The sequence below is a fragment of the Balearica regulorum genome, chromosome 27, assembly GCF_011004875.1.
Source record: "Balearica regulorum gibbericeps isolate bBalReg1 chromosome 27, bBalReg1.pri, whole genome shotgun sequence".
Taxonomy (NCBI): Eukaryota; Metazoa; Chordata; class Aves; order Gruiformes; family Gruidae; genus Balearica; species Balearica regulorum.
In genome coordinates this window covers 4479787-4499103 of record NC_046210.1, presented here as the reverse complement: position 1 = coordinate 4499103, position 19317 = coordinate 4479787, and the positions used below count along the sequence as shown (strand labels likewise).

Below are 19317 nucleotides of genomic sequence, written 5' to 3'. Positions count from 1 at the left end.
CCACAGACCGACCGCGTCCTCCCCCATTTTGTGAAAGGCGAGGGGGTTTATACAGCTTTTTTTCAGGGGTTTTGTCCTAAATGGGTTGATTTACCGGAGCAGAACTCAGCTCGCTGCCGGCCGGCTCTGCCTGGCGTCGAGCAAGGGAGGATCTGGCCCCGGTTTCACGTCGCTGGGGGGGGGAATAACCCCTTTCATCTCCAAACCCAGAATAAGCCACTGACAAAGAGCGATTCGAAAAGGGGGAAGAAGAAAAACAAAAAACCAACCCCAAACCAAATACCCACAGAGGCTCCCAGCATCGCGCACCTTGCCAGCATCGGGGTGAAACAATTAAATAATTGGGTTTGTGGTTTTATAACAGCGGGAAAAGCATAAAACCCTCGAGCGGGTGCTAGAAGGGCAGCTGGAGCAGCGATGGGCGCAGCGATGCTCTTGGCTGGTGCTTCCGAAGCAGCGCCCGGCCGGTGAGCAGCCGGTGGGTGCCGGGGCTGCCAGTGGGTGCCGGGGCTGCCGGTGGGTGCCGGGGCTGCCTGCACACAGCCAGCCCAAAACCTGCAGGCAGAGCGCCAGGGGTGCCGGGCAGCGACCTCGGCAGCGCTCTGCACCTCTCTGCAAGCAATATATTCCCTTGCAGGATTGCTCCTGCTCTTCCAAGGTTACAAATAAAAAAGAAAAAATTTACTAAGCGGGGTTTTTTTTCCTTTTAATCAGAGCAGTCTCCATCCAATTACCCCCTTGTGTCATACAACCCCAAAGCCAGCCTTTTTTGCCCCATTATAGCATTGCTCTTTTGCAGCGCATCCTCATGCCGGGAGGCGAGAGCCGCCTGTTAGTGCGACTTGCCCGTGACTCCTGGTTTTCTAGGTACTCGAGAGCATCCCCAAATTCCTTTGAGCTTAGTGCTGTGCCTCGCTCCTGCCTGCCCTGCCTGCAGCGCGCTCCTCCCTGCCAGCTTTGCCGCCCCGACTCCGCTGGCCCTGCCACCATTCCAGTTCTTGCGGCAGCGGCAACTGCTTCCACCGAGTGATTCACGCCGGGAGTGGGAGGACTATTGCAAAGGAGGAAGTATTTATTTACAAATAAATATCCCGGTTATCAGCCCAGGGGAGGGGGGGGAAAGGCAAGAACCAAGGGAACAACACAACCGTGCCCGCACCGGGGTCGTCTCCCGGGTTGGTGTGTCCTTTGGGTGGCTGGAAAGCGAATCACCGGCTGCTGGCGGGGGGTTTGGTGACCCTTGGTGGGGACGGTAGGAAGCCCTGACCGTCACCGCGGCCGCCCCGGGGCTCGGCAGCCAGCGGGGTTTGTTGTTTCCTAGGGGGGGTCCTGTCAGCCTCTGTCAGGGTTGGGGTGCCCCGAAGGGTGGGAGCGCCGTGGGGTGCGCTGAGACGCTTGGGCTTTTGGGGTACAACTCGGTGCTGGGGATTTGGGGCTCAGCAGCGTTGGGAACAGCCGGCTCCCAGCCCCTTCAAAGAGCTGCTTTCAAGTGCTGAGGCGAGATGGTATCACCTGGGAACGCCGGGAAGGCTCGGCTCCGCTCAAACCGCAGGGCTGGGAGCAGCTCCCGCAGGGACGCTGGCTTAGCACCGGCACGGCTGCGGGGGCTCCGGAAACCGGGGGGGGGGTGTCCAGCGGGGTGCTCTGCCTGACCCCACGCCCTCAGACCGCGCTCGCCCCTGGCCCATGAGGCCAAACCCATCTCAGGAGGCTTCGAAGCCAGAAGCTGGCTGACCCCGGAGACGAGCCGTCAAGGGCCACGGGGGATGCTCTGGCCACCGGCCTTTTTTTTTTTTGGCCACGACCGTCTTTCTGGTCCCCATCTCCCCGTCGGGACGTGCTGCCCCCCCCGCCACCGTCACGCAATATTCCCCCCCTGGAAGGAAACCCGGGCTCGGCCCTATTGATTTCGGGATGACGAAGGCTGGGATCGGCGAGGTGGGCGAGGAAGGGGCGTAGGCGCTGGGCCAGCGGCGGGTGAAGGAATGTGCCCGCGTTCAGTGAGGCAATCGGGGCGTCTGCGCCCGGTGATGCACGGGGAGACACGGGGGGGGGGGGGGGGGCTGCCCCTCCCGGCCCCCGCCCCCCCCCCCAAACCGCCCACGGGTGGCCAAAGCCGAGGGGGGTGCTGCGGCGTGGGCTCGGGCCGGCCGAGGGCGGCAGGGTGGGTTTGGCACTGAGGGGGTCCCAGCGGGAGCCGGGACTCACCCCACGGGTGTCACCCCACCTGGCAGCAAAAGCCACTCGTGGCGATGACACACGGTGACCCCGAGCCCAAACTTCGGCCCCAGCCTGGGCGGGGGGGGGGGCAAGAACCGGGTGGGAGCCGCTCCCCGGGACACCGGGACACGCGGGGCTCTTCCCCCCGTGGGGGTGGGGGGGCACGGCAGCGGGGGGGTCCGGCACGGACACGGGGGGGGGACCCGGGGGCGGCGGGGCCGGGGGTGGCTCCGCCCCGGGGCCGCAGTGGCTGGCGGCGAGTCCGCGCCCATTTCCGCCGGCGCGGAGCCCGGCCCCTCGCCCCGCCGCGCTGCTCTGGGCGCCCCGGGACCGCCGCCGCCTCCCGCCGCCTCCCGCCGCCCTCCGGCCCTCCCGGCTCCCGGCCCCACCGGCAGCAATGCCGGGCGAGGCGGCGGCCGCGCTGGCCGTGGGTAGGTGCGGGGCGGGGGCGGGGGGGGGCACGGCGGGACCCCCGGGACCCCGAGCGGCGGCTCCGGAGGGGGCGGGGGGGGGGGGGGGGGAGGTTGATCCGCCGCCAGCCCGGGGCATGCGGGGGTCGGGGTAGGCAGCGGGGGCTCCGCTCCCCCAAAGTTTCCGAGCAGCTGGGACGGGCGGGCAGCATCCAGCCCCGGCATCCCGCAGCGGGTTTGGGGGGGCGGGGGGGGGGGGGGGGCTGCGGATCGGTCGCCTCTCGCTCCTGAAATCCTACAAAATATTTGGCTTCGGTCCCTCCCGGAGTTATTTGCTTACCCGCTCCTCGCTGTGGGAACGCGCCTCCGTGGGGGTACGGCCTCGGCGGGGGGACGAGCCCGCCGCGCTCCTGCCTTCATTTTCGGGTGCATTAGCGAGAGCGCCCCGCGGGGTGCGGGGGGGTGCGGGGGGGTGCGGGGCTGGACCCGGCGATGCTGCAGCAGGACGGGCCGCATCCTGACCCGCTGCCCAGCCCGGAGCTGCGGTGGCTGGAGGGGCGGGGGAGCCGGTGCTGGCTTGGGACCGGGGAAGGCGACCCCGGGGCCGGCGCGGGGCTGGGGTTTGCTGGATGCTGGCCGGCTTTTTCGCCGGTCCGAAGGAGGAGAGTTGTGCCTTCCCTGCCCGCGTCGCCCACGGCACCGGGGCTGTGCTGCTCCTCGCCACGGCTCCGCGGCCCGGCCGGGACCGGGGGCGGGGGGGGACGAGGCAGCGCCAGCCCGGTGGGAGCGGGGCTCTCTGCAGCACTGGGGTTCAGGAAAGAGGCCGGTCCTGGCCCCCTCCCACCCTGCTCTCCGGCGCTGGCTCTGCCACGGCCGCGCCAAGATGCCTCCTTGCTCCGCTCCGCCGAGCATCCCTCGGGCGGGTGGGCGCCCGGTTACTCCAGCAGCCGCATCCCTCCTCGACTTGTCCGGAGGCTCCTGCCAGCTGGGGTTGGGGACCCCCACGTCCCCTCTGCTCCCGGCCGCTCGCGTGGCTCTGGACCCGTCCAGCCCCGGGGATCGCCTGTCTCGGGGGCTGAGCCGTGGGTTTCCCGCCCGGCCGGGCACCCCGCTGTCCCCAGTCCCCCCTCCAGGGGTGATGGCTGCTCCTGGCCTCCAGCCCGGGATGGGTCCCAGCCTCCGCGGTGCCCCGAGGGGAGAGGAGCCCTTTATACACCGCATCGAACCAGCAGGTTGGAGCATCCGCTTAAAGTACCGGGAGAAAGGGGAAGCTCCTCCGGCCCGGTGTACGTGCACCTTATAGCTGCCAAGGGCCGAAGCCGCGGGGAAAATCTGAGCCAGGCGGATGAGGAAGGAAAACTTGGGGCAGGGAACAAACCCCAGCGATAACCGGGAGCTCCTCAGGAGGAGTTACGGGTCGCTGGGGGCGAGAGGAGTTGAGCCCTTTGCTGGTGGTGGAGGAGAAGCGGAGGCTGGTAATTAATGTCGCGTCGGGGACGGAGTCGTTAGGTGCGTGTTTGTCCATCAGCAAGGCTTGGGGGGGTCCGTCGGCAAGTTGGATGCTCCGTGTCTCCGTAAGGTGCGCGGTGTCCCCACGCCGGCTCTCGGGGAGACCACCGGAGCCCTCGGCTGGCAGCGGAGATGCAGAAGTGCCGCCGCGGGCGGGGAGGCAGCGACCGGGGAGCCGGCGATCGCACTGGGCGAGCAGGGCTGCTTCCTTGGCCGGGCTCCTCCGGCCAGCGTGGCTTTAGCGCGAGCAGGATGTTATACCTGTCGGCAGAGAGGAGCGGGGACGAGGTGGTGCCGGCGCTGAGCGGGGTCCCGGCAGGAGGACGGACAAGCTGGAATGCCGGAGGGGGTGATACGGCCGCCCCGTGACACGGGGATGAGCCATTTCCCAAATACCACATCGTTTCCTCGGCGTGTGGAGGTGCAAGTGTCGGCGGGAGCGGGGCAGGAGCACGAAGCATCTTCCAGCAACGAGCTGCTGGCAGCGGCAACAAAACGAAGCTGGGAGGAGACGGGATGCTTAAAATCAGATTTCCACGGGAAGAAAATCCCCAGGGGCTGGCCGGGTCCGTGGCGGCGCGGGGAAAGGTGCCACAGGGACGATGGGGAGAAGCCGGAATGAGGGAAGCTGCCGGGATAACTAAAGCCGTCGGTCGCTGGGTGGTTTGCTGGCTGCGAACCCCAAGGGCTGGCGTGCGACTTGGTCTCTCGCCGGTCGCCTTTCTGCATGATTTGATTAAACCCATGGAAGAAATTGGGTCAAACCCAGCCGAGGGGCTGCTGGCCTCGTCTGGCCTCGCACCCCGGGCTTGAGCCGCCCCGGCAAAGCCTCTTAGCTGGGGTCCCCCAGGGGTGTCGCGGGGAGGTTGTTCTGAGCCTGCCCGGACCTGCAGCCCCCCCACCGTGCTCGGCGTTGCAGGGGGTATTTCTACCGGCACGGGGTATTATTTCTGCCGGCGCAGGACCTGCTGTGCCCGGGCGTTTTGCAGCGGGGAGCCCCCTCGCACCACGGGGGTGCAGCCCGCGGGTCCCCGGGGAGCAGCAGCAGCACGCGCAGGTCGGGCAGCGTTTGCAGGCAGGGGCAGGCAGGGCAGGGGGCTGGTGGGGCCGTCGCGGTGCCCGAGCTCGCGTGGAGGCTGGACCCGGTCCCGCTGTGCAGACGCGGGCAGGAGGAGCTGGTGGGGTGACGCAGGGGGTGCTGCGCGGTGCCCGGGGGCGGTGGCACGGCTGGCAGCTCCACGGCTGTGCAGGCGGGCGGCCGTTGGGTGAGCCAGCACGTATCTCCAGTACGTACCGATAACAGACTGGTTTCGGGCTCCATCCTGGCTTTAAAACACCCCAGCAAACAGCGTTGCGTTTTCCTTTTAAAAACAATCCCTTGTAAATCTGAGGGATTTTGTGTCACCATCTCTCTGGCCTCTCCGCAGGTGTGCTGCTCGCTGCCTGCCACGCGCTGGAGAACACCACGGCGGCCTGGAGCGGTGAGTTTGCTGACGGGGCAGAGCCGGCGCGATCCCGGGGTTGGAGGGGGGGGGCGGTTTGCGGGGCGGCCGCGTCGTCGACCTGCCCGGGAACGGGCAGCAAAGCGCGGGGCAGGTAAAGCATCCTCACTGCCAGCGCGGGCTGGATCGGCCGGGGGGACGCTCTCGCGTCCCATCCTTCTCCCTGGGGGATAACGGGTCCCTGGGTGGGACCCTGACCCCACGGGTGCTTTATCCCTAGGGAAAAACTGGGGAACGGGGCTCTGCGGGGAGTATTTCCCATGCACCTCGTTTGGGGGGGGCAGATCCTGGCGTGCGGGGAAGCTGCTGGTGCCTGACGCCGGCTCGCGGCGGCACCGAGCCGGTTGTGCCTGATAAATCGCTTCATTCATAAATGCGGCACAATGGGCTGCGACGGCCAAGAGCCCTTCGCTTCCCCCGGCACAGCGTGGGGGGCTCGGCCGTCGTTTGGGGATGTGCCGGCTGCGGGAAGGGTCTGCGAGCAGGCAGGGGTGGAGACCCCTCCTTTTGGGGCCGGAAAACGGGACGGTTCAAGGGCATCGGTTGGGAAGCGTTAAGGGAAACGGTGCTCCCGCAGCGGGGCAGGCACCGGCGCTGCTGAGGATGCTCGCGGCCCCCTTCCCGACGGATGCCGAACCGGTGGGGGACGGGACGGGGACAGGGTCCGTGCGGGCGGCAGCAGCGGGAGGATGAGGCGGCCGCAATGTGGCCGGCAGCTGCGAGCGCGCCGAGGTTTAATGCAAGCCAGGACGCCCCGAGAGCCAGCGCTGGATCTGGGGACGTGCCACCAGCAGTGGCAAAGGGACGCGCTGCCCCGTGCAGCCCCACGGACTGCCGGGCTTGGGGGGGGGTGGGGGTGTTGGAGCCCGGGCTGGGGGGTGGGGGGCGGCGGGTGCTGGCAGCAGAGATGTGCAAAGCTACGTTTGGGGCTCAGCTTTGTGGGTTAAAACCCCCAAAAGGGTTATTTTGGTGGGGGTATTGAGGCCGGAGGCAGGACTCGGGGGAGTCCAGGCTCCCCTGGGATAAAGCCATCCCTGGGGAGGGAGGCGTCGGGGTTTTCCCGGCGAGGGGCTGTGCCCAGGCACGGATTTCGGCAGCGGTGCGGGTGGCGGTGGCGTTTCTCACCAACGAAGCCCAAATCCTGCGGACGCTGCCACCGGCTCCGACATCTCCCACCCCCCCCGCCGATGCCTTTCTCCCCACCGCCAGGGTTGGGGACGTGTGGTCGCTGCCCCGGCTGAGCCAGCCCCGCTCCGTCCTCCCTCGCTTCGCCTCCCCGAAGACCCGGAAGCATTCGGCAGACGTGGGTTTAATTACCCCGGCCTGCCATAAATTCACGGCAACAGGAACTTGAGGTGGCTTTGAAACGACAGCGATCGGATGTGCTTTATACCCGGGCTAATCCGAAAGCAGGATATTTGTTTTCCGTCTCGGCTGCGGAGGATAATTTAAACCAGCGCGGGATGTAATGGAAAACAGCATCCCCGGCAAAGCCACCGGTCCGGGGCTGCGGCCGGCCCCACCGTTATTTAACTCTCTCCTCCTCCATTTTAAGCTTTAAGCTCTTTAGGAAATTCCTCTAGTGCCAGCGAGGCTTATTTTCAGCGCTGGTTAAAGTGGGACCCGTCTGGGCTCCTTCGGGAGGGTCCCGGCCGGGATGCAGCCGCTGGACCACGTCCCACCCAGCAGCCCCGAAATAAATACATCCAGCCCTAAAACCGGTGACGGCCGGGTGGCTGCCGGTCTGGCAAATACCAACAAAATGCCGTTTTTCTCCTTGTTTTTACTCCCAGCTCCGGGCCCGCCGGTGGCGGCGGCGGTGAGGTCCCACTTCAACGACTGTCCCGACTCTCACAGCCAGTTCTGCTTCCACGGCACCTGCCGGTTCCTGGTGCAGGAGGACAAGCCAGCGTGCGTGTAAGTGCCGGGGGGGGGGGGGGCAAAAACCCCAAAACCTCCGGCGATTCAAAGCCAGGCAGGTCCTTTGTGTCGCCCCTTGGCCGTCCCGTGGGAATCATCCCCCTCCTCTAAAAAAAAAATAAAAATAATTGGGCTTGAACTTGGTTTTGGTGGGCTCCGAGCGGATGCGCTGATCCCCGGGCGATGCTGATGCGCTTCCCGTCCGTCCCCCGCCCGGTGCAGGTGCCATTCGGGGTACGTGGGGACGCGGTGCGAGCACGCCGACCTCCTGGCCGTGGTGGCCGCCAACCAGAAGAAGCAGACGATCACCGCCTTGGTGGTGGTGTCGGTGGTGGCCTCCGTGCTGCTCATCGGCGTGTGCGTGCTCATACAGTAAGTATGTGGGGACGGGGGGTCGGCTCAGCACCCCTCCTGGCTGGTTTTGGGCAGGATGCAGCCCGAGGGGGGGGGGGGGGTTGAGACCCCCCCAAGTCCCTGAGCCCCCCCCCCCGCTCCCTTGCAGCTGCTGCCGGCTGCGGAAGCGCTGCCAGTGGTGCCGGGCGCCGGTCGGTGGCCAGGAGAAGCCGGGTGGGCTACTGAAAGGCGGCACGTCCTGCTGCCACGCCGAGACGGGTAAGGGGGCCGGGGGGGGGCACCGCGGCGGGGCGCCGGCTGCCGGCGTTCCCGGGGTGTAACTGTGCTCCCCTTCTCCGCAGGGGTCTGATGGAGCAGGGGGGTCCCGCCGCCGCCCCCCCCCAGCCAGGACGCCCGTGCCGGGGACCAGCGCAGCATCTCTCTTCTGGTTTTGGTCTTTTTTGTTTGTTCGTTTTTGTTTGTTTTCCCCTTTTTTTTCTTTATTTCTCCCCGCCACGGCAGGCGGCAGGCGAGCACCCCGGCAGGAGATGCGCTCGGCAGCACCGTAAGCGTGCCGGCAGCAGCAAAGCGCTGGCAGAGCCGGGCATCGCCCCCGCCACGGAGCCAAACCCCGGCCACGTGCAACTGGGGTTTGGGCTTTTGGTTGTTTGGTTTGGTTTTGTTTTTTTTTTTTCTCTTTGGTTTTGGGTTTGTTTTTCCTTTTTCTCAGATTTTTTTTTTTTTTTTAAACCAGAACCCCCCACTCCCACAGGATGGGGCTTTATTTTTCTATAGAGACAGAAGCGCCAGCGAAACCTCTGCCTTGGCAGTCGCACAGACCGCGCTCACTTTGGGGACAGATATGAGCTTTTTATTAATAATAAAATGAACCTTAATCCTAGGAAACCTCCTCAGGCCGGTGCTCTAACCTCCCGGTGCAGCGTTAATCCTTCCCGTAGTCTTTATCATAACCAGCCCGAAGCTTTTTTCTTTGGTTTTTGTTTTTTGGTTTTGTGGTTTTGGTTTTTTTTTGGTTTGTTTTTTTTTTTTTTTACAGTCATGGTTACTCTCATGTCTTCTGTATATGTTGCACTGAAAGTTAATATTTAATGTTTTAATTTATTTTGTGTGGTTAAATTAATTTTGATTTCTATAATATGTTATTGTGATCAGCTGTTCTTTTTTTCCCCCTAATACCTGGATTATAGTTATTTAAGTGATATAAAGGACACTTTTTTCAGAAAACTTGTCTCTTGGGGCTTTTTTAAGGGGGATATTTGCAAAGGAGCAGCTGGGTGCCATGGCTGGTCGGTGGGGCAGCATCCCCAGGGTGCAGATCTGATGCCCCGGTGATGGGCTCGGTGCAGCCCAAACCACGAAGTGAAGAGGGAGGGAGGAGGGGATGGACAGGGTCAATTCCAGAAGGGGTTTAATCCCCCCCCTTTTTTTTTTTTAATATACTTTGCCATTACAGCAGCTGCAGCCAAGCCCCCCCCACCCTGCGGGCCGGGGTGGGTCTGCAGCCCCCCCATGTGGTGGCACCTCCATTGGGGCTGGGCCCCCCCCGCCGCCTGCAGACATCCCCGGAGGAGCAGGGGTGCTGTGCCTGGGTGCTGTGCCGGGGGGGGGGGGGGGGTGTGTGCATGCCATGTTTGGGGGGTTGTGCGTGTGTGTGCACACCCTTTCCTCCGCACACCCACTGCCGGCCCAGCTGGTGCGCAGGTGCTGGAGCGGATACGGCCTTCCCGGGGCCGGGGGGGGGGCGGGCAGCACCGATGCTCCCCCACCAGCGAGGTCATGGGCTTCATCCTGCCCGAGGAGCCCCCCAGGGGGTCAGCATGTTTCCCCCTCTCCGCCCCCAGCCTGGCCTCGGTGTTTCGGGCTGTGAAATGGGCTAAGGCAGGCACAGGATAGCGCTGGGGGGGGGCCGGCAGGGTCCGGATCAGCCCAGAGCGCAGCACCGCTGCTGCAGAGCGTGGCCGGATCCTGCCCTCCCTCTGCCCCACCGGGACCTGCTCAGGTTACTGGCACGGGGGCGGCCGCGGGGCTATTTTGAGCCCCCCAGCTCTGCCACTTCTGGGACGTGGGTTTGTTGCTGCAGGGTATAATTCGAGCAGGTTTTTGAGGAGGGGTCTAAGCCCCCACCCCCCACGCCCCCCCGCGTGGGGCAGGGCTGGTGAAACAGGGGCACGTCCCCGACCCCCCAGCAGTGCAGGGCGGTGTTTGCAGGGACGTGATGCGCTTTGGGGGACCCGGGGCGGGGGGGGGTGGGTGTTCGGTTTGGTCACTTTGGCTCCATGGCTGGTCGGCCACAGCCCGGTGCCGGGGGGCAGTGAGGGGTGTGGGAGGCAACCGGGGCTCTCCGGCGCTCTCTGGCGTGCCCCATGCTCTGGATTTTTCCCCGCCACCGTCACGCCGGTGCCGGGGGCTGCCCAACGCCACTGCCCAACCCGGGACGTGCCCACCGTGACCATGCCCGGCTGCTGCCATCGATCCTGGGGGCCGCAAGGGCTCCGTAATGCCACGGCCACAAATAACCCAGGTGGGGAAATGTCACCCGGGGCTGAGCCGGGCCCTCGCTGTGGCGTGGGGGGGCTTTGCAGCACGTGCGGGGTGGTGGGTTGCAGCACGGCGGGGCCGTTGCATCGCAGCGGGGAGGCTACAGCGCGGCGGCATGTTGTAGCGCAGGCGTTGCGTCACGGTGCATCGCGTCGCAGCGCAGGCGCTGCATCGCAGGAAACTTTGACAGTGAGGGTGCTGAGGCCCTGGCCCAGGGTGCCCAGAGAAGCTGTGGCTGCCCCTGGCTCCCTGGCAGTGTTCAAGGCCAGGTTGGATGGGGCTTTGGGCAACCTGGGCTAGTGGAGGGTGTCCCTGCCCATGGCGGGAGCGGTCGGACTAAATGACCTTTCAAGGGCCCTTCCGACCCAAACCCTTCAGTGAGGCCATGATTGCGTCACGGTGCAGGCATTGCGTCACGGTGCAGCCGTATTGCATCGCGGTGCAGCCTTGCAGCGGTGCAGACAGACAGACAGACAGACAGAGCATCGCGGTGCAGCCGTGGAGCGGCCCGGCCCGGCCCAGCCCGGCATTTCAGGCCTCGCACCACCGCCCGGGCCCCCCCCCCCCCCCGCCGGCAGCTCCGGGCGGTGCCGGGGCTCCGGGCCCGTCCCCCCGCGGGGCGGTGCTGCGCCGGGCCCGGGATGGCGGAGGCGGCTCAGGGCCGGGTGCAGGCGGCGGTGGAGAGCGCGGTGCAGGGGCTGGAGCGGGAGCGCATCCGCGGCATGCAGGTACCGGGCAGGCACCGGGCAGGCACCGGGCAGGCACCGGGGGGGGGATCGGATCGGGATCCCCCCCGGGGAGCTGCTGCCGCCCCGCCCCGCGCGTGTGCCCGGCGTGACCCACGGGTGTGCTCTGGGCAGGCGCTGGGCCCCCCCCCCCCCGCAGCCCGTGCCCGGCCCGTGCCCCCCCGCACAGCCCCGCAGCCCCCCCCCCCACCCCGCGCACCCCCCACCCCGTGCATGGCCCCTGCCCCACCCCCACGCAAGCTCTGTGCCCCCCCCGTGCCCCCCCACGTTACCCTGTGTGCCCCCCTACATGCCCCGTGCCCCCCCACATGCCCTGAGCCCCCCAGTCCATACCCTGAGCCCCCCCATACCCTGTGCCCCCCATGCCCTGTGCCCCCCATTCATTCCCTGTGCCCCCCCATGCCCTGTGCCCCCCTACATGCCCCGTGCCCCCCCACATGCCCTGGGCCCCCCAGTCCATACCCTGTGCCCCCCCATACCCTGTGCCCCCCATGCCCTGAGCCCCCCTCGTGCCCCCCATTGCTGGGCAGACCTCGCACAGCGGCAGGCTCAGGGCGCAGCCGGCTCCTCGCAGGGTGCTCCCACAAAACAGGGCGGGGTGGGGGGGGCAGTCCCCGCAGGCTGCACCCCGCTGACACCCCCCCCCCCCGTGTCCCCCGCAGGGCGCCATGTTCCGGTGCAGCGCGCGGTGCTGCGAGGACGGCGCGGCCTCCATGCAGCAGGTGCAGCGGTGCATCGAGCGGTGCCACGCGCCCCTGGCCCAGGCGCAGGCCATCGTCACCGCCGAGCTGGAGCACTTCCAGGTGAGAGACCCCCCCCATCCCGGGGCGGGGGGGCACACGGGGAGGGGGGGGGGCGGCGAGCACCGGGACCCGCTGACACCCCTCCCAACCCGCGCAGGATCGCCTGAGCCGCTGCACCCTGCACTGCAACGACAAGGCGAAGGACGCGCTGGAGGCGGGGGGCGCGGAGGCGCGGGTGCGCGCCCAGCTCGACGCCTGCCTGGCCGCCTGCGGGGACGATCACCTGCGCCTCGTGCCCGCCATGGCCAAGAAGATGAAGGACAGCCTGGCCGCCCTCCAGCAGTAGCGGGGCGCCGGGGGGCCCCCCCCCCCCCCAACCCCGCGCTCATTAAAGGCGAGGTGCCACGCTCCGACCGCCCGCGGGTGCTGCGGGCTGGGGGGGGGGGGTGTGTGTGTGACCCGCCGAGGCGTGCGACGTGTCGGGTGGGGTGAGCCCTGCGCGTGCGTGTGCGAGGTGACGGGCACCCCCTGCACGTGGGCGGCGCGTGGGGGGGTGGGGGGGGGTGAGCCCCGCGTGCGAGGTGTGGGGCGGCCCCTGCGCGCGTGCAAGGCACGGGGTGAGCCCCGCGTGCGTGCGTGGCGTGGGGCAGCCCGAGCGTGCGATGCGCGTGTGCAAGGCACGGGGTGAGTGCGGTGCACACGCACGGTGTGAGGGTGATCCCCTGCACGCGTGCAAGGCACAGCGTGACCCCTGCGCGTGTGTGTGCGTGTGCACACGTGTGCAGGGCGTGCCCCCCGCCCGCGTGCGATGCACAGGGTGACCCCGACGCGCGTGTTCGCGTGCAAGGCCTGGGCCGGGCCCCGGTGTGCGCGCGGCGTGGGGCGGTGCCCGCACGTGTGCAAGGCCCGCGGTGACACGCGCACACACGCGCACACACACACACACACGCACCCCCCCCCCACGCGTGTGCGGTGCACGCGGAGCCCCGCGCACGTGCCGAGCCGGGCGGGAGGCGCGTGGCGGCCGTGCCACCGTACCTCCTCGTGGAGCCGCGCGCCGCCCCGCGCTTTTCCTTTCCCGCCGCCGCGCCGCTACTCGGGAGAGTGCGGTAACGCCCCCCCCCTCCGCGGGCCGTGATTGGCTGCCGGGGAGGCGCGAGGGTCGTCGGGAAAGGGGAGAAAAGGGGAGGGGGCGCGATCGCTATTGGCTGTTTGAGGCGGGGGAGGGAGACGCGGGCGGCGCGGTGACGTCAGAGCGCGGCGCGAGCGGCAGAGCGAGGGGTCCTGAGGAGACGCCATGAGCAAAGCGCACCCGCCCGAGCTGAAGAAGTGCGTCAGGGGCCGGGGCTGGGACCGGGACCGGGACCGGGGCGGCGAGGGGGGGGAAACGCACCCGCGGGGCCCGCCGCGATCCACCCCCCGCCGGCGTCCCGGCGTGCACCGCGGGCTCCCCGGTGTCATGGCGGCGGTGGGAGCAGCGGGAGGAGGGGGGGGGTGTGTGTGTGTGTGTGTGTGTGTGTCCCCCTGCCTGCCCCCGCCGGTGCTGACCCGCCGCTCCGTCTCGTTGCAGGTTCATGGACAAGAAGCTGTCATGTGAGTGCCGCCCGCCCGGAGCTGCTCCCGGCCCCAGCCGGAGGGTAACAGGGCCGCGGGGACACCCACCCCCCACGCACCCCCACGCCGCGTCCCCATCCCCCCCAGCCCGCCCCGCTGTCCTCCTCACGGCGCCCTGCAGCGTGCGGGAGGGGGGATGCCGGCTGCCTGGGGACCGGACCACCCAGAGAGGGCCCTGACTAGTTTGGGGCTTCAAAATCAATTAATTAGGGTCAATATTAATTTAAAATTTGCACTCCTAAACTCTTAGGGCAGTCTTTTCTTAGCACATCGGATGCGATGCTGTAAATGCTTCCGATTAACGAAAGAACCTCCCTCATTGCGGCCCCGCTCATTTTTCAACCTGCAGTTCTGGTGAGAAGACATCAAAGGCGCTCGGCCATCCCCTTCTTTAAACGTTACTCCATTTCTTGTAGTGAAATTAAATGGCGGCCGACACGTGCAGGGCATATTGCGGGGGTTTGATCCCTTCATGAACCTCGTCATCGATGAGTGCGTGGAGATGGCGCCGGGAGGACAGCAGAACAATATCGGCATGGTGGTGAGTGCCACTTGGGGCCGAAACAAGCGGGAGGGTGCCCGCAGACATAGCTGGGCGGTGTCAGGCAGGATTTTCAGTCGATGGGTTTACTTTAATAGCATGGAACAGTCTGTGGGGTGTTAGAGTTAATATTGGTCAGCGTTCATCCTTGGGGTGGAGGATTCCAAAATTCGATGTGAATTTTTAGCGCAGATTCAGCTTTTTAGGAAAATAAAGTTGAGGGGGGTTAACCACCGACTGCTCTGACCTTCTGCTTTTAGGTAATACGAGGAAACAGCATCATTATGCTGGAAGCCTTGGAACGAGTATAGCACCGGAGAAGCCTGCGTCGTTACCGGCTGTGACAAGACCTAACCCACCTGTTTTCTTTAGTCATCGAACGTGCTGCGAAGTATCCCTGAGTGCAAACTTTTTTTTGTTTTGTTAAATAAATTTTTGTAATGATTGACATAACTTGCTTAAGTCGTACTTGTGTTTTTGGGTAACAGGGCAGCTGAAACACATTGGTTCTTCAGCGCAGCCGGGGCGGTTGTCAATTCTGCCTCCAATAGCTTTAAAACTCAGGGAAGGCTTTCAGGAGGCTTAATTTCTTGAAGCGGATGTTAAATTTTGGTGTTCTTCTCCTTCGTACCTTGTAAAGAAGGAGCTACAAAGCTGCGTTCCGTTCGTTCAGTGAGTTACTGGTTCTTCGTCGGCAGGAAAATGGTAAAATTCCTGCCAATGAAGGAATTTTACCTGCAAAGAGTGACGTAGAGTATTTGTACCAAGCTGGGCTGCCTGAAAGTAGCAATTTTTTATATTTTTTTAAATAATTTTTACTCTGTTTCTGCATCACGGAGTCACGGTGCAGGCATCAAAGGATGAATAAACCTCCAGATTTTTCCCCTAAGTGGGACTGGAGTAGAAGATTGCCTTTTTTCATTTGCTTTTTTTCATTTGCTTTTGTGAGCAAATTTCTGCTTTCAGATCCTTTATTGACAGAGCTGGGGTTGGTTTTTTTTTTTGTCACTGCGTTGTTAATACAGAGGTGCCAAGTGCTTCAAAGTGAGCTTTTTCTCAGAAAAATTTGATCAGTTGCTACCTGGAATGATCATACAAATCCTGAGCTTGAGGTTTTTTCAAAGTTCCCCCCTGCCCCCAGCAGCGGGAAGTCTGTTCTGCTGGGATGGAAAGTGTTTTGTGGGGATAACGCAGACTGTAAGTACAGTGATACCTCTTTTTCACTAGTTTTATTTGTTATGGCAATATTCAGACACGGGTTGAGGTATTGCGGCGATATTAAATACAGTCTAATTATTCTCCTGAAAAGGGTTTTTTTACTTACTCAAAGCTGGTGGTGCCCCACTGTAGTGTCAGGTCATCTAAATTATTAATGTTTTTGCTTATTTCCCACCTGTTTTGGCAACTTGTGTGCTCCCAGACCGCTCCCCCCCCAGCCCGTAAGCTACAGTACTTATTCTAGTAGCAAATTAAGAACACAGCCCCGATTTCCACAGCACTAGTCCCACCCCAAGGAATAATTACATGATGCACCCTTCAGAAAATAGCTGAGGCAATCAATATGTGGATTTTTTTTTTTTTTACTCTTTCCCCCCCCCGCCTGAAACGCATCCAGCAAGGGAAAGTGACGTGTGTGGGTTAATCACAGTGATGCAGATCCTGAGTTTGGCAGACTCCTGCCCGCGGAGGGCACTTCTTGGGGTCAATATGGCATTTAAAAATGTCATCTTTGATCGCGCGTAGGGATAGATCGAGGAGTTTTTGCTCGAGGAAGCGCCAGCTCGCTTGGGAAAGCTTCCTCTGCCTTTTCAGTGCTGTTTTAGTGCATCTTGAGCTGGCTGGGTGTCTCAACTTCCTTAGGGGCTAAGCAAGGAGTTCCTTGTTCGTTAGCTTTAATTGTGGCTAAACAGCTACAATCTGTGATCCGAATTTTGGGAGGTTTGTAATGTGGCTGTTCCTGCGAGCACCCGGCCGCTCAAAGCTCCGTTTTCAGCTTCTCGTGCAGATCTTCCTGGTCAATCATGTCGGTGTTCCCGTACCAGCGGTGGTAAGCAAGCAGGGCGGCGTTTTTGGCTGCGATGACGCTCATTTCCATGGCGCTCGCGGCCCGCTCGATGCCGTTCAGGTAGTAGATTTTGTCGTGGAGGATGACGGGAGGGCATTTTTCCGGGGGGCTGTAGTGAGGATACGCCAACCATTTCTTCACTTTAATGGAGTCGTAGGAGGAAAAAAGCAAATTAAGCTGCTCTTTGGTTAGCACCTCCTTTGAAAACACCTTCCAGACGGCCGATTGCAAGGGCAGCTGTCCTTCACCGCCAACGTCTTCCACGGGCGACACAACCCCCAAGCTATTGATGAACAGTTTGGGATTTTCTGTAGTGAAAATGGCACCGAAGTGAAAGGCAGATGGATCCTGGTAACCAAAGAAAGAGGAGTTTAATCGTCCGTGTACTAAGGTTGTGACGGTTTGGTGGTAAGGATTTGGGAAGTCTGGGACAGGAGGGTCAAAGTTTTTGAAGGTGATGTTGGCCATTTTGCGGCTGAGCGGAGCAGCGATGATGACGATGTCGTACGTATCCCCCGTTAGTCCCGACGTAGTGTTGTAAGTGACCTGGTAGAGCTTCACCGGGTCCCCTGGGGAGAAAAGCTCTGTTATCCCACTCTGTAGCCGGAGGAAATCCCATTTATCCCTCTGACAAACATCAGGCTTTTAAAATACTATCCCATTTTGGCTAATTACGCCTCGTTATGAGCTGAAGTAGCTTTATAAACTAAACCCGACTCACCTGAGGGTCTGGGTCTGACTTTCGGCTCTATGGACAAAACCGTACCAGGGATAACTTCAGCTTTGGAGGCATAGATCAGGCCGGTGCAGACAAGTTTGTTCCCCCCTTTTACTGACCAAAGCCCTGATTCCACCCCTGCCAGAGAAACGGCACCTACAAGGAAATCGAGATCGTTAGAGGGGCTTGTTGTGTAGGGGAGTGTTTGAAAGGGAAAGTGGAAAATTAAGGCAGGAAGCGGGGGGGGAAAACCATCCCATTGGGTCACGGAGCTTGCTTGAAGATTCATTAAACTAGCAGTTTGTGGGAGTAAAGGCACTGCTGCACGGCACCAGCCCAGGGAGCGGGAACCCCAACGCCCGCGACGAGCACGGGGTCCCTGGGACAGACGTGTTGGGAGGTTGACATAGGAAACGCTTACCTACAAAACTGTTGATGCTGATACCTTGCCCGTAATTAACTCTCATGGCCGGACAAACCACCTCGTTTATGAACTTATGGGAGAAGCCGGCTTTCTGCATGGCTTCATCGATGGTTTGGTTCAGCATCTGGGTGAAGTCGCTCCCTCCGAGGGCGTGAAGCAGGCGCTCGTTACTGCTGAAGGCGTAGTCGTGCGTCTGGTAGCGATAGATCCTTTAAGCAGAGACAAGAAATAGCTTTGCGCGGGCACGGCTGTCTTACTTTGGGAAGGAACCGCGCGTGTTCCATCGCTGTTAATTATCGTTGCTGCCCGCGGAAGGTGCGGAGGGTCCTCCTAGCCTGAGGAGATCTAGACCTTCGTTATTAATTCGCTGATCTCCCCTAACAAAAGCACTTTGTGCACAGTTATGCATTTAATTCTCTTGAGCGCTCAAGACGCCAGATCAACGGGACATCTAACCTGCGTTTCCACCGCAGCCTCTTGCTATCGCTCTGTTTGAAGATGACAGCGCTTACCGCAATCTTTTTCCTTAGAAAATTGGCGATGGAGAGACGCCAACCAGAGCCTCCTTTCTCAATGGCGATGGGATGATTTCACCCATTTTTTTACAACTCAGCAGCAGGTTTTGCACCTTTTTTTTTTTTCCCCCCCCCTAGCAGGGGCCTGACGTACCGCATGAACTTGTCCAGGATGTCTTCCACCCACATGTACATTCGCAGGGGGTTGAGCCCGTAGCGCCAGAGGAGCTTGAGAAGGTTGACGATGTACCAGCTGCTCTCCTCGAAGACGAACTCCTCCCCGTTATAAATGCCTACGAGGCTGTTGTGCGCTGGGGCAACCGAGAGGCCTTGAGGAAAGGGGGTGGAAAAAAAAAAAAAGGTAATTTAATGTTAACGGCGGAGCTCGTGTTAAAGTATATGCCTTGATTTTAACTTCCCGAGACAACCTAGCTGCGCGGTGATAAGGGTGAGCAATTAAAGATTGGCTCCCCAAGATGTGGACGGGGGAATTAGTCCTTGAGCAGGAGCCAGGTCGTTATTTACTTTGGTGACTTTTGGACCCTCATGACGGGATTAACGTATCGCCCACGGGGGGTGTAGGGGGGAGGGTGTCCCATTTCCGTGGGGATGTGGGTCTCCTTTTCCCTGGGGGGCCAGGATACTGCAGGGGGGGACTGGGCAAGGATGGGGGGGCATTGGGGGAGTGGATATTGGGGGGAGGGGCACACGGATATTGGGGGAGGATATTGGGGAGGGAGGATATTGGGGGGCAACCAAGGCTTGTTCTTTTTGGGGTTGTCCCCCCAGCAGAGCAGGACAGCTGGAGCCGGAGCATCCCTGGGGCTGGGGGGGTGATGTTGGGGGTGCCGGGGGGGGGGGTCCCCACTCACCCAGCTCCTTGACGAAGTGCTTCATGTGCAGGTTGAGGGGGTGGAGGACGGACCCCCCCGCCTCGTAGCCGGCTCCCTCCATCTCCAGCGTGGCCAGCCGCCCCCCCACCGCCGCCTTCTCCAGCACCTCCAGCCGCACGCTTCTCCCGAACTTCTGCCGCAAGAAGTAGGCGGCGGCCGCGCCCCCGATCCCGCCGCCGACCACGGCTGGAAGAACCGGTACCGGCCGTCAGCGCTGCCCCCACAGCCCCCGTGGCCCCCCCACAACCTCCCCCCCTCCGTCCTACCGATCTTGCCGGGGGCATCGCGCTGCGGCCGGCGGCCCGGGACGGGCGGGCAGAGAGCGGCGAGCAGCAGCAGGAGGCGGAGGGCCGGCATGGCGCTGGCTCGGCGGGCGGGGCCGCCCCGTCAGCTGGTTCCCGCCGCGGCGGCGGGGCCGGGAGCGCGGGGAGGCCCATGAGGGCGGGCGGGAACGCACCTTCCACCGCGCCGCTGGTGTAGTGGTATCATGCAAGATTCCCATTCTTGCGACCCGGGTTCGATTCCCGGGCGGCGCAGAGCAGTTTTTTTTCATCCCCCTCGTTAATGCTTTTTTTTTTTTTTTTTCTCCCTTTCCTTTCCCGCCC

At 62.9% G+C, this 19317-nt stretch overlaps 4 protein-coding genes and 1 non-coding gene across 8 annotated transcripts; 4 read left to right on the top strand and 1 right to left on the bottom strand.

Moving 5' to 3' along the window:
• The first annotated feature begins 2502 nt into the window (after positions 1-2502).
• TGFA (transforming growth factor alpha) lies at positions 2503-9139 on the top strand. 4 transcript variants are annotated; one of them, XM_075736628.1, is made up of 6 exons: positions 2503-2651; positions 5567-5620; positions 7435-7558; positions 7784-7933; positions 8064-8173; positions 8257-9139. In XM_075736628.1, the coding sequence occupies exons 1-6, from the start codon at positions 2618-2620 to the stop codon at positions 8262-8264; spliced, it is 480 nt and encodes a 159-aa protein (XP_075592743.1). In that variant the 5' UTR covers positions 2503-2617; the 3' UTR covers positions 8265-9139. The 4 variants fall into 4 exon arrangements, with proteins under 4 accessions (XP_075592743.1, XP_075592740.1, XP_075592741.1 ...); XM_075736625.1 differs by having other exon boundaries at positions 8064-8343; XM_075736626.1 differs by lacking the exons at positions 2503-2651; positions 5567-5620 and having other exon boundaries at positions 7160-7558.
• A 1924-nt stretch (positions 9140-11063) lies between these two features.
• On the top strand, positions 11064-12288 carry FAM136A (family with sequence similarity 136 member A). The gene is made up of 3 exons (XM_075736603.1): positions 11064-11181; positions 11862-12002; positions 12100-12288. Exons 1-3 carry the CDS (start codon positions 11095-11097, stop codon positions 12286-12288), a joined length of 417 nt encoding a protein of 138 aa, XP_075592718.1. The 5' UTR covers positions 11064-11094.
• An 854-nt stretch (positions 12289-13142) lies between these two features.
• Positions 13143-14550, top strand: SNRPG (small nuclear ribonucleoprotein polypeptide G). The gene is made up of 4 exons (XM_075736604.1): positions 13143-13271; positions 13513-13535; positions 13973-14097; positions 14358-14550. Exons 1-4 carry the CDS (start codon positions 13240-13242, stop codon positions 14406-14408), a joined length of 231 nt encoding a protein of 76 aa, XP_075592719.1. The 5' UTR covers positions 13143-13239; the 3' UTR covers positions 14409-14550.
• Positions 14551-15313: 763 nt separating this feature from the next.
• Positions 15314-19150, bottom strand: PCYOX1 (prenylcysteine oxidase 1). The gene is made up of 6 exons (XM_075736767.1): positions 18979-19150; positions 18692-18898; positions 17974-18148; positions 17302-17513; positions 16884-17036; positions 15314-16731 (listed from the first exon to the last, which is right to left on the bottom strand). Exons 1-6 carry the CDS (start codon positions 19067-19069, stop codon positions 16073-16075), a joined length of 1497 nt encoding a protein of 498 aa, XP_075592882.1. The 5' UTR covers positions 19070-19150; the 3' UTR covers positions 15314-16072.
• Positions 19151-19177: 27 nt separating this feature from the next.
• TRNAG-CCC (transfer RNA glycine (anticodon CCC)) lies at positions 19178-19248 on the top strand. The gene has a single exon. It is a non-coding gene; the product is annotated as a tRNA-Gly (tRNA).
• The last annotated feature ends 69 nt before the right edge of the window (positions 19249-19317 follow it).